General features: G+C 34.5%; 1 protein-coding gene across 1 annotated transcript in view; it reads left to right on the top strand.

Annotated features, from left to right (window-relative positions):
- Positions 1–14,335, top strand: part of LOC104408760 (neuron navigator 3-like) — a 263,938-nt gene that overhangs the window by 98,570 nt on the left and 151,033 nt on the right. Inside the window, 2 exon segments of the mRNA XM_010018466.1 lie at positions 2,641–2,713; positions 6,567–6,741. Coding sequence (XP_010016768.1) covers positions 2,641–2,713; positions 6,567–6,741 — 248 coding nt within the window.

The following is a 14,335-nucleotide window of genomic DNA, read 5'->3' as shown; positions in this document are numbered from 1 at the left end:
AGGACACGTGCCCATTATGAAAAATATCTTGGCTACACTAGGAGGTCTGCTAGGAAATACCATTTCAGTTATTTCGAGATGGATGCTACTGACAATTTTCTTTTTTTTTTTTTTTTCTTTCTTTTTCTTTCAATTTGGCTTCCAGTACTTTGTTGTAGAGCAAAATTTCCCATCTTAGAAGTAGTCGATTCTGAATTATGGTTGATTTGAAAGTTCAAAGAGACACTCAGTTATACAGCTAATACTCAACAAATCTTGAGTTCTTTTAAATTCTTCAGGACAGGAAAATTTCCATTCAAATTGTTTTCTTATGTAGTTGAGATTGTTTAAAGGTCAAGTAGAAATATTCTCGTGTGCATTATTTTCAGGACTGATGCAGGGGTGTAGCTGAAGGTCAGGGTTGAGCCAGCCCAGTGCCTTGCTGCTGTCATCAGGAGTGGCACCATCTGCCTGTCCCTCCTTCCCACTTCCCCTTTCCTCTCCCAAACCATGCCTCACTCAGGCTGGGACGTGCCCTCCCCTGTGCTGACTCCTGTGCTTATCTGACTGCACGGGAAACTGGAGAGACTAAAATACGTTTGCCTTTTCTGCTGGGCGAGTTTTCTGTGCGGAGCAAGCTCCCGGTGTGCTCAGAGAAGTGCTGAAGCTCAGCAGAGGCAGCGGCAGCAGCAGGGCCCCACACCTGGGAGGAAGAGGAGGTGAGGAAGAACCAGATCTTCCTATTTTTAGCTACAGCCAACTTGCAACTGACTTAGCTGTATCACATCTCTACATCTTATGAAATAACCTAGTTAATTTGGGTTTTTTTCATGGTGTAAAACTACATAAACATTTAAGAAAATTACAGAGTCAATGCCTGGATTGCAGTCCAATTCTGGGTGTCTGTGCTGGGCCACAGTTGGAGTAACCCCATTGATTTTGCAATGGTTATTCCACATTCTCAGCTGTGCGAATTGATGACACCCACCAAACAAATTTATGAAAGCTTCATGGTAAACTTGTTTTGCAGTAACTTTAGTTAGTGTTAGCTGTGGAGTTTGGGGTTTGGTTTGGGTCTTTCTGTTGTTGGTTTTTTGGAAGTTTTTTGGGTTTTTTTACTTGATTCAGGAGAGAGATTATTTATCATTCTCTATACGGTAGCAAATATTTGAAAAGGCTTTTTCTAAAGATGTATTTACTAATGCTGTAGCATTTATTGCCCTTAAAAAGCACATATCTAAACATTTTGCAGGTATTTATATTTTAATAATTAATCCCTGTGGATCAAGACAGTCTGTGTGAGCTTGTAACATATACTTCTAGGGTCAGTAGTAAAAATATTTATATTCTTTTTTTGCTAATACCATTTTCTGAGAATAATGGCAGAACTACAGTCACAGAAAAATAACAACAAGAAAAGATTCTCCTCCTAGGAAAGAAAAGGTACTGCCAAGGATCATATAGCTTTTATTCAAGGAATGAATTTACCCCTCATGTTTTTGGTGGTTGAAAGCTGTTGATATGAGGTATTGTAAAACGTGTAAACATTCAAATAAAATTAACTGTGTGACTTGATCTACTGCAGGCTTATGTTTTGGTGTTGACTAGGCCTTTTTTTTTTAATGTTCCCCAACAAAAATAGGTATCTAAAATATATTGTTAAATGTTTTGCTTTATTTTTGTGGTCCTAATTGCCTTGAAAAAATCCATCAACCTAAAAAATATATTTTAAGATCAAGTCTGTTGAAAGCACTTGGCATAGGACACCTCTTTATACATATTTTTTCTGTTTTCATAGTAGCATATATATAGACAAAGTTATTAGCTAAAGGATTTTACATTTATAGTTATTTCCTTCATAGATCCTGGCAGGACTGGGGGAACCAGCTAGGGATGGTGACTCAAGAGAACCTTTTGGAACATCCTGTCTACCAAATCTATTAAAAAGACACATGAAAGAAGTCAAATAAGTCCTGTGATTACTCTTTTTAGAGACGGGAGTTTTATCCTTTCATTGATCTACAATTACCTAAATAAAGCTCTCTGTGGTAACTGAAGATTACTTCTAAACCACCAACAGAAGTCAGCACCTTGCCCTTTACAAGGCAAATGATCTTTCTAGAAGCATAAATATTAAATACATTAAAACTATTTAACATAAGATTTGAAGGAAAGAAATTGAGAATAAACCTCTGCTGTGACATCATTTTCACAGAATTCTACATCATCCCACGGAATTACCTTTGCTAACATATTTGTTGGAGGTTTTCACTTACATTTTTCAGTTAACTCAGTCACCAACATATACTCAGAGTCTAATCCTCTATGGGTGCTTTCATTGCTGCATGTTTGTAGCGTATGAAATCCAGTTTTATGTTAAGTAGGTGGGTTGCTGATTTGCCAGCATGCCATTCTGGATCGGGCATTTATGAATTGTTTTTAAGCACCAAAGTGGACAATGAAAGCTTTATATCAATTCCCCAATTAGCAGTAATCATTCTTGTTAAACTTTGGTAAAGAGCTGTAGTATGTGATGAATGTAAAGTATTCATTCCTGGGCTATTTCTTTTTCTTTTTTTCTTTTTTTTTTTTTTCCCTCCCTGCAAGTCTACATTTTGTCAAATAGTCTTATGCTGCTTGTTATTTCTGTTCATATTGCAGATTGAGAATGTTGATGTCTGCCTTAGCTTTCTGGCAGCCAGAGGCGTAAATGTCCAAGGTCTTTCTGCAGAAGGTAAGAGAAACCAATCATCAGAACAAATAATTGTGCTTTTTTTCTGAAAACTAATTTTCTTAATACAAATTAGTTACACCTAAATACCAAACTCCAGCTGTCTTGAACAGCCTGCAAATATAGATCAGTGACAGTGAGTTACCTTTTAATTTTCCCTTGAAATTGAACCAAGAAATTCAATATGTTTATGAAGCTTGAGACAGTGTTTTAAACTACTGTTTTTTGCAATAATATTAATATTTTCATCTTCTTTCCACAATATTAGATAGCTACAGAATTTCCTAAGCATACTTTTTAACTTGTTCATACATGCTATTCAAGACAACAAACATAGATATGAGAATCTTGGTCAGTTAGTTAAACCCAAAGAAGACTATTTGTTTAAGCAGATTTATTATTAGTAGTAATGTTGTCAGGATGAGTCTGAAGATTATTGTATTCTTTTGATGTCATATGTTAAGTGAAAGAGTGGTCTTGCTGCTTCTATTACAGCCTTGTTTGCTATATTAGTCACCTCAAGTGATTGCCTAATACAGTCACAACTAAGTTAATAAATATATTAAATTAAAACCATTAAAATACTGATAGCCTTAATTAGTATGTAGAATTAAGTGAGGTGGATACTTTATCTTGTAAATTGATAAAATGTATACAAGCATTTGTCCTGTAACAAATTAAGCAGTTCAGCAAGGTGCAGTGCACCTTCAAAATCCTTCTGACTTCTGTGGAAGCTAAAGGCTATAGTTATTAATGAGATGTAACCCTGTGTTTTTATTTTGCTTGTAGCACAATTAAAAGCTAAAGGAAAAATATTTATTTTTTTCCCAGAGATGGTAATTTCGATCGAATTTTAGAAGATATACAGAGAGAAAATTGTGAATGGTAACCGCTGTTTGATTTTGAAATTAACGCAGAATAGTTATCTTTCACCAGCTTCACCTTTCCAGTACCTTAGCAGAAGCGTAACATGGCCACAGTACATACTATATATGCACTTTGATTGTCCATTTATGGAAAGCTCCTTAATTGATTTGAAAGAACCTCTGTATATACTGTAGATAGGTTGATGCAAGAGAATACTGAACATTTACATGTTGCCATTCACCTCAGAGCTATTCTTTTAAGCACAGCCTAGTTTTACTTGTATATAAAATAACAATCAAATCTGTGAATAGCATGAATTTATTTTATGAGAATGTTCTTCATTGTTTAATAGCATGACACAGCAAATGACACTTTTTCTGCTCTTTGTTAAATCAAAAACTGAGTGCATTCTGTAATACATTCCTTTATTCATAACTTTCTTTTGCTTTGGAAAAATTTTAGTAGGATGGAAACTTCAACTGTGTACCCTTAAGTTCAAATATTATTAAAAGCAATAATCCTAAAAAGTGTTAAATGTAGGGGCTATTTTTTAAAACTTTCATCAATCTTCAAAACTGAATTTTTATATGACAGACCATGTGTTCTGAAGTAAGATTAATAGTAGTTTTGCTGTTTTGCTGTTGGTCATGAATCTGGTGTAAATCTGCTAAAATCCTTGTAATTATATTAGTTCAAAGTTTCACAGCAGTGTGAATTCCTTAAATATACCATTTTTAGCATGTACAATCCTGAAATAATTTCTCTTGAGGAGAAGAAATTGAGAAAAACAGACTTTTTTTTTTTTTAATCATGAAATTGTCAAGTTACCTTCGTAGTGTTTTGTCGGCACATTTATATTTAAAATCAATTCAGTTTAGAAACGATAAGTCTGTTGTTTGCAGTAGGCTTTGGTAAATGTGTCTTGTTACTACTGGGTCATTTATTAATAACTAGAAAGTTTCTGCAACAGGAAACAATAATCTTAAAAAGGTTTGAAGATTTCACAACCAGCTTCCCACCTCATTTTGAGACTTGAGCAAGGAGATCTAGAACAAAGATAATTTTCAAATCTTGACTCCAAGATCTATATTGGAGAACCCAAATGATAAATAATAAGCCAGCTTGCTACAAAGAAAAACACTCCACTCCCCTTCAAGTAATTAGTACACATTAGAAGCTTCTGGATTTTTTTTTCTGTTTAAGAGATATCTTCCAATTTTAACCTTTTCCTACTTTAAAAGTAGGACAGAAAAATGAGTTCAAATCTGATAGCCTTCTTCAGAAACAGTAAAAAATGTGGTTAAACAGAAAATGAACAAAATTTTAGTATAAAAAATTGGGAGTGGGACATAACAAAGGGTTCTTTCTCTGAGCATTAAGTGATGCAAAATCATAAGAATAAATAAACCAGTATCACATACAGAAAATCTTTTAGAATCAGAGCAGCTTAAAGCTTAAAGGTATGTGGGTTTATTGTTGGGGTTTTGGGTTTTTTTTAAGATTATTTTCAATATAAGTTTTCTGTGTTCCTTGATAATGATCTGCCTTGAAAGCAACATGACTGCTAAAGTCATTGTTGCCTGGAAAGCTTTCTAATTCTGAGAAAGTTCTTCTGTATGTCTGGTCATCTCACAGGGAATCAAAGATCCTGCAGCATCTTCATAGGAAAGTGTGAAAGTACGGATACTTAGAACAAATCTCCATTTTGCAAAGTATATTCCTGTGTTCAGGATTATGTTTGCTTTTGAAGAACTGGTTGACACCTTAAGGGCTCCACTGTTTGCTGGCCTGTTAGTGTATGTGCTAACATTTCACCTAATTCTATTGAAAGAAAATTAAGATTGTTTAAAAGACACAAATATAACAGTCATTGTTTATGAATTCTGCTTTCAAAATGACCTAAGAAAGCTGCATAGCACATACAGCTCAGTATTTAGATTTGCAGGGAAAGCAGAAAATTGCAGTGTTGCATGTTAGGTTACAAGACTTATAGGTCTAATGAAAATCTTTCACAAGAAGTTCAGTGCCAAAGAAAATTAATAATGAGGTTACGAACAGGCCTAAGTGCTGCAGATAATTTTATTAAAGCCTCCTGAGGCTTCTTTTTTTGACACAGAGATCCTTTATGAACAAAGGATAACATTATTCTTTTGAACCCTTCATCTCAGGCTGGGGAAAGACTAAGAAAGGAATGGCAGACATGAGGATGCTACTGTGGCCTCCAAAATTTCACATGAGCAGCTCTTTTAGCTTTATGTGACAGCTGTAGTTTTGAAGTCTTCATTAATCAGTAATAGCTGTGTAAAAGAGAAAGCTAGAAAATCATGTAGTTCAAAAGTTCAAAGATGTAATCATCTACTTTACTGTCATTTTTTTTTTTAGTAAGTATTTTCTATTAATCTCCTTCTTTCCTGTTCCTTGCAAATTTGTGGGAATGGGTATGTACTCACTCAGAAGACTGTTACCATCTCCTCTTTCTGATTATTTTCTAGAAGTCACTGTTCCCACTGTGCACAGAATTTGCCCCAAAAGTAAAGAGAGTCATTTACAATCATGAGGTAGAAGAGGTGTGTACCTAAGGCCAGAAAGAATTCAGATTTTTGTAGATGCTCCTCTGTTTACTAAAAATACTTGTACCGTGTTGAGGCAGGAGTATTCATTTCAGATTATGTATGTTATCCAGGGTTCGGTTAACTCTTTTTTTATGACCATGTACATGAGACTCATCATGAAAACATTATAGGGATTTGCATTTACTGCAACAATGACTCATAAATAAGCAAAGATAACAACAAATTATCAGTGCCACCTAACATGTCCCTGATATAGGAGATAAATGAAAAGATATAAGGCATAAACGTGTAGCTATAGGTATGTACAGAGATGTTTTAGTATAAAACTCTTACAAAACTGAAGTCTAAACCCACAGTATTTTCACTTCTTATTCTCTATTTTTTTTTCTATTTTTTTTTTTTTATTTTTAAAATAGAAATAAGGAATGGAAATTTGAAAGCCATTTTAGGGCTGTTTTTCAGTTTGTCTCGGTACAAACAGCAGCAACATCATCAGCAACAGTACTACCAGTCTTTGGTGGAGCTACAACAGCAAGTCCCTTCTCCAGCTGAAATCAGCCAGTCAAAAACACACCAAGATATGCAGTCAAGGTAAGTTAAAAGTTTCATTTTCTCAGGTGTAAAAGCCTTTTATTTTTCTGTTCAAGAAAAGACAGTTTTCTGAAAAAATTAAGCAACTGTCCCAGGTTCAGTTTTTAAGACTTAAAAGACTGGCACTTTTTTTTAAGCTATTTTTCAATGTATGTAGGAAAACAACATCTTAAGTGTTGTTTTGGTATTAAGCTTGGGTTTCTTGGGACTAAAGGCAGAGTGGGAGCAGAGAACACTCTCAAGTAAAGTTAGTCCCAATTTAATTAATTTTAAGGCATTCTTTCCATTTAATAGTGATTCTACTGTCCTTTGAACAGTAAGAGACAATTAGCACACCATGAGGTTAGTATACTGGTTATTTTCATGTTTTCTCACATACCCAGTTCCAAATCTAAACAGGCAATTTCAAATGACTAGCAAAATACATGGGTAAAAGGCATAAGTAATACTTTCATTTGTTATAAACTCTTTTTATCGCCACACATTCTGGGTTTGAGTGCCAAATTCTGCTTGAGTGCTCTTCGAAAGGGAAAAGAAATGGCCTCAACCTAGTTGTTTCTTTTAAGTGGTCAGTTTATGATTTAGTTTTAGGAAAGCAAAGCACTCAGCAGAATCTTTAACTGCCGAATTACATTTCTTTCAGACTGAGGCTGAAAATTTTGAGAAGGTATTTACTTACAAGCCATGGCAAAAGAATCAGTTTAAACAAAGTATCTCTTTAAATGGAGTCCAACTTATAATTTATGGGAAGTTAAAAAAAGGCATTCACATTCAGTGCTATGTAAAGTGGCGTTCTTCATGAAGAGTTCTAGATATTGCTCTGTTGGGTTTATTTCTTGTTTGATTTATTATTTCCTTGTTTGAAATGTTTTATGTTCTTACAGAACAATTGTATGTCCAGAATGTGATAAATCAAGGATCTAGGATGGATTAAAAGTATCAGGCTAGCAGAATGAAATTTTGGTTCTTGAATCCATATCTTAATTACACTTTCATGTTTATAAAAGATACACGTCTATGACTGAGAAAATGTCACACTTCAGCCTAATAGAAATCTTTGTCTTGAAACTAGGAATGTTATAGAACTATGTTTATAGGAAAATGTTGCTGATGACATTTTAGTTACCTCATTTGATACAAAAATGACGATAAAATTATGTTTGCCTTGGGCATTACGATCTGAAATGCATTTTCTTTCTCTGCTACTGAAAGTTAATGTCTTTGTATGCTTTCTCTGTGAAGCTTACTATTAACGTGTAATTTAGGAAATTATGGTAGGACCCTAGAAGAATCTGACTATGCTGAGCATTTTCTGAAGTTGAATTTATGCTTTCTGAAGGATATTTAGTACTGGATAAGAAGCAATAACATCCTGTGATTCAGAAATTATTTATTTTTCCTATGAACATAGGTCTACAAGTGTTCACTGCTTTAATCGGTGGAACTAAGGTTTTAGCCAGCTTCAAGTAAATACCTTTGTTTAATGGGTTTTGCTTATAATTCAGTTGAAGAACTGGAATTTTTCCTGCTTTTCTAATTTACACATGGTGAATGTTTAATAAAAAAAGTAGTTACTGTGTTCCTTTATACATCACCACTATTGCAAGGAATTCTGTTTGTCCAAAAAAGCTTAGAGCATAGCAGTTTCTCACTATTTGGAAGAGGGTGATTGCACACTAGTCCTTTGTCTGCTTAGGAATGGTAGGCAAAGAAGGGATGAAATTTTTATAAAGCTTTCTTTTCATTATAGTTCCCCAAGATCGTATGGTCTTTCAGTACCTTTTTCTCCTCTTTTACTTTGCTATGTTTATATATACCTAATTAGGAGGAAAGGTAGTCATTCCATTTTCAGAACCCCAGCATTCATGCCTTCATAAAGTGACATCTAAGGCTGGTTTAACAAAATTTCTGCTTCCATCAGTGTGCTTTAGACCTACTTCAATGGCAGGAGTTTAAAATAATTTCATTCTTTGATTAAATTTCTATTCATATCTGTGTTTTGGCTGCAAAATGTTTCTCTTTAAAAAAATATTACACCAAGATTGATACCGTCTTTCTTATTTCCTATCTGTAAACTGAAAGCAAGAATTTTTCTGTTTGTTTTCAAACACACATATATAGAAGGTTGATTTTTGTCACCATAAACTTCTGTCTTATACCTACAGGTGTTTTACTTGACTTGAGGATTCACATATTTTTACTGCACTAGACACCTGAGAAATAAATCTGTTCTTTTGAGGCACTGTATGCATTTAAGTGTGTTTGATATGTACGCATTTGTGTGCAGAGATGTAAGCAAAACTAAAACATATACACTGAAAAAAGGTGTATTCTTTCTACAGACTTTGTACTTTTTAAAAATATTCAGTAAGCAGTCACATTTTGAGTTGTAATTTAAGTCTCTGAAACTATGTCTTAATAATTGCAGTTACTTTAGGTTAGAGTATTCTGTCAGAAAAGTTATCTTTATTATTTCCAGCGAAGGTATAGGAAGCATATTACTTAATTTCTACTCAATTTCCCAGGGGGTTGTGGTGTCCTCAGAAATCATCAATGCCTGTGATCATTACTAGGTGTGAGCCCGTTCTGCACGCCACTGAAGCCAACCTACTTTATCTACTCTGGTATCGATCTCAGCGAGAGAGTGCTAGGGCCCTTTGCCAACAAAAGCTGAAACAGGCACAGCAAGTGGTATTAGGACCCTGCATCTTTCATAGCCAGGTTGTTTTGATATGGTAAACAAAGAGAAGCCCCAGTGAAAGGTTATAATCAGAAAATTATGAGACTGACAGAATTAAGTTTGTGCAGAAATGGGGGATTCAGGAGACTAATTCAGGAGGATAGCTGTCCTTGGATGACTAGCTAATTGGTATCTCCTACAAGAGACAACACAGATGAGGGATGTAATTAAACTGATTTGTCGATGTTGTGGTTTAAGCTGAACCCAGGACAATGGAGGAGCCGCTTTCCCCTTAGTGTAAAGTCTGCATAGGAGGATAATGAATTTTCTACAGTAGGCTCTTAACAAAGTTATCTAGATTTGGTCAGTGTGGTAATACTTTAACATTCCTAATCCCATGGAATCTGTCTATAACTAAGATCAGAGTTGTGAAAATGGCGCACACAGAAGGGGAGCAAGATTCTGCATGTGAAAGAGTATCACTGGTCTATCTAATCCTCGGGCCAACAGCAGCATTTCAAATTAAATGTAAAAGAATGAAGGAAGTTGATTTATGAAGGAGGTTGGTAAATGAAATTTTGTTGCAAAGAATATTCTTTATTTATGGAAAATTATAATTTCATACCACTAAGTATAAAAACTCTAAAAATTATTTAGATAATTAGTGGGAAATCTGTGGTAGATAATGAATGGTAACCTAAGGGAGAGAATGGGTTTAAATGTGATTTCCAATTTCTTTTTATCCTAAAATTTCCTGTATTTTTGTATGACTAACTATGGAAATTGAATTCTTCAAAATTTGAAGTAGGCTCTTCGTTCTTATGACTTTGTTGCCGCTTCGAGATTTAGTTAAAAAAATACAGTGCTGGTGGCCTTATTTATATCTGTCAGTACAGATAGATGACAACAATAGTTACATTATATTTTTATGCTTTGCTTTGCTAGTGGATTCCATTATCACAGCAATACATCCAAACTTTCTGCAGTGATGATCTTTCAACCACCCAGATACTAAAAGAAAACACATGTGGATGAAAGAAGTTCTGTCTCATTTATGGATTAGGCAGTAACTGGTTTCAGTAAGCTGTCAGCAAAATTCCCCAAGACGGACAAACTATTTTATCACGTACAGGAATGATGAGCACAGCTTGAGGTCCAGATGGATTTTGTTAAATTTGTTATATTAAAAGAGCACCCTGGTTTTCTTAGGCATATAAACAAAGTTAGGTAGCTGATTTCTACAGGCAGTTCCATATATAACTACCGCAAGCAACTGGGTTTCAAGTTGCCTCCTTCTCAGAAGTACTAGGGAAAAAATTAAGCATATTGGACATGCAGCTTGTGCTGTGTGAAATACAGTAATGCAAATGTAGTGGTTATGATTATGAATTTAAATAGATCCATGCCAAAATTCTGGCAATCTCTATGCCAGTCTTGGTTACACCACTCTGAATTTAGAAGGTGGTCTTTTTTTCAATGTTCTGCAGGTTTAAAATGTAACCTTAACAGTCTACACCAAGTGCATTGCACCGACATAGGCTAAAAAATGGAATGTGCCTATAGTCACGTGTCTTCCTTTGTTAATGGAGGGAAAGCAATGAACCAAGTCTGTTCACTGTCTTTAGCTCTTGCTGTTCCTATCCATTTGGTTTTAGTGAAGAGAAACAGGTAGGTAGTTCCTGCTTTTACCAAAACAGAATCATTATCTAATGACTGCAAGGAAGAAAATTTAGGAAAAGATAGATTTCTTCTTTGTATTCCCTATTTTCTAGTAAGGTTCTAAGCAGACAAACTGCTACTAGTCTAATCTGGCGTACTTTTACTTATCTAGGAGATGATGCAGAATGAATTGCTTGATGTGATTGCACCAGGATCTGCAGCAGCTGACTTTCAAATGGACCTTAGAGATTTAATTGTACTTTAACTGTGCTATTTTTCCATCTTGAAAACCAGCTTTGGGCCCATTTTGTTCTATTCCTCAAAGACGCAATCATAACAGTCCTCAAAATTCCCAATGAAATGAACTTTAGGAAGGAAGCTCCTTCATCTACCATTGTTCTGAAGTGCAGGTAACTAAAGCAAATGGTATCTCTGTGTACCAATTAAATCAATTAACTGTGTACCTAAGTAAATAGATTATATATAATAATGATGAGTTGCATAAATTAGAGAAGAGACTTATTCCTCTGATAAGCACTATATAGATTACCAGGAAAAGTGGCTTTTCTTGCACATGCCATAGCTATGCTATGAAATTAATTTACGCATTTGATATAACTGTCATTACATGCTGAGAATTACTGTAGTTTCAGGAGTTTTCTAGGCCACAGCTATCTTGACAGAATATTGTGAAAAATACACCTTCATAGCCTCATACAAATTAGTATTACAGCCATAGTTTATTAATCTTTTTTCTTTTTTCTTAAAGTTCCACTTAATAGCTATACTTTGAATTAGCATGCAAAAATGCATCAGCCCTATATGTTTCATAGTACATACTTCTGTTTCCTTTGGCAGATTTAGAAATTATCGTACACAAAAGAGTTACTTTTTGATGATGGCAAATGCCTAACCTTTCTAATAATTTTCACACAAAAACTGCAGCACAATGCAATAACAAGAATGTATTTGCCACGTACTCCTTCCCTGTAGGCCATCCTCTCTAATATTAGAAGGTATCTAATAATATTTCTTAAGCTTAAAGTTAGGGGGAAAAAGGGAGTTTTTGAAACAGACTTTCAGTTTCCAAAACAAATGGTCTTCTCTGTAGCTATAATATAGAACCTACTAGATAGAAAATAATAAAATGCAAATTGTAAGGCATTTTATAGCCTCTCAGTAGTTTCTAAATCTATCCTAAAGAATAGATTCTTTCAAACTTTTCATTTCCTATTTACCCATTTCACTACCAACCTCTCAGAAACTGCTTTATCTTTTACCTTCTTATATAATTCTGTGGGATGGATCCTGAAAAACTAGTTCTTCACTGGTTGGTTCCTGCCCTGTGTTATTTAGTATGTTCTAAAGTTCTTCCTCTCTGCAAAGTACCTTATATTTGACTGAAAATTTTCTTTAGGAACCTGTGACACATAGGTACACTGATTTCTCCTGTTTATAAATAACCTCTGCCATCTGCTTGAGAATGGTATTTCTTTCTCTGCCTCTTGTATTGTATGCATTTCAAAATGTGGTTGCCATCTTTTCTTCTTGTCTGTTCTTACAATTTCCAAAAGAGTGTTTTAATCTATTTTAGTGATGATTCTCATCCTGGGCATTTCAGATATCATTGTCTGGCACTTGTCTCCCTTGCCACTCATTACTTTTTATGTTTCAGTTCTGATGTGTTTTGGCCATAATTTTCCCTGTTGCTAATCCAAATAACGTAGAATTCAATGAGAAGTGTTGCATTTGTCCTTGTAGCATTTGAACCAACTTTTCATATCTTTCCTTTTGAAGGAATTGAAGCTTCATAATATAGTTACTTTCCCTTCAGGCATTCTTTGTTGCTCTACCCTCACTCTCCAAAGATATTCATCAATTCTTCTCATTCTCTGAAAATGAAATCTGATGCAAGTGTGTCCATGCACTTTTTCCTTTCCCAGGCCTATTTAATTCTGATGTCTTGCAAACATTTGAGGTTGCCTATGGTTTTATGTATATGGCAAATAAAATTTAAATAAATGTAAAGTGCAATGGGAGCCATACTGAATTATTACTGTCTTCATTCTTTCTTTTTTCCTATGATTAATTTTCTTACCTATTCTGAAGCAAAATATTCTTTCCTTGTTCCTATTTATTCCTTAAGAGATTCCTTGATAGCAGTGTGTGACTGAGTCTTTTTCTTTCGTTTAAGTCAGTTTTGTATTTGTACTGCTACTTTCTTTGCTACTATCAGTCCTTTTTGTCAATTTTTATCTCTTAGTATTTTTACAGACTGTGCAACAAATGTGATATTCTGCATATTGTCATTTTGCAGATGTCAGTTAATGAAATAACATTACGTGTTGCAGGTGCTATGGAGAAGATAACGCTCTCTTCTCTTCATTTACCAAATTAAAAAAAACAGCCTCAGATCCATACACTTCCAGAGTGTTGTTTATGACAATTATTGCACATGGAAAATGGATTAAAATAGAAGTGGAAAAAAAAGAGGATTTTTTAGTATTTAAATTTCACCACACTTAAAAGAGATAAATTAGCAGTTTAGGAAATTCTCTTATATATATATTTGTATTTTTGGTCTGCTTTTTTGAAAATGCTTATGGAAGTATAGCTGAAATGTTGATAGAATGTTTTGTAATTTCTTTATATTGCATAACTCTTTACTGTTTTAGAGTCAATGGGGAGACCAAACAAAATGCTCGCAAATGTACTTTAATACCTTTGGCAGAACCAGGCTTAAATATATGATAATTGTTTGACTGGTTTGTAGGAATCACAACCATATTTTAAGATGCATTAATGAAAGTGCATTTTCTGGAAAACTGTGAAAAGGTTTAAGGGAAGATGAGCGTAGGTTTGAAGAATTGACAGCCTCAGGCTTTCTGGCACCCCCTTTTTCATTCCCTCTAGGAAAAAACTTTGTTACAGTCTTATTCTATCAAACTGTGCAACAGCATAGTGGCATTTGTTACTGTGCAGATCATCTGATATTCTAGTGCAAGATCATAAATAGTATGGCGATAAGGTCATACTAGGGTATGATTAGTCCCTAAGAGCCTAGCCCTAGTTCTGGCAGCACACGGTTACCAATTGGGCAATTTGTCAGAAAAAAGTGTTTTTTCAAAGACTGCATTATTTTAAGTGAGCTACAGGTTAAGCACAGTAGCTGGGTAGCACATTTATTATTTGATATACCCTTTGTTTCTTTAATGTTGTGATTCATATATTCTTTCATTAGTTCCACAAAATGCC

Source organism: Nestor notabilis, unplaced genomic scaffold, assembly GCF_000696875.1.
Source record: "Nestor notabilis isolate BGI_N333 unplaced genomic scaffold, ASM69687v1 scaffold287, whole genome shotgun sequence".
In the NCBI taxonomy this organism is placed as follows: Eukaryota; Metazoa; Chordata; class Aves; order Psittaciformes; family Psittacidae; genus Nestor; species Nestor notabilis.
The sequence above is the reverse complement of the archived record's forward strand: the minus strand, read 5'-3'. Positions and strand labels throughout refer to the sequence as shown.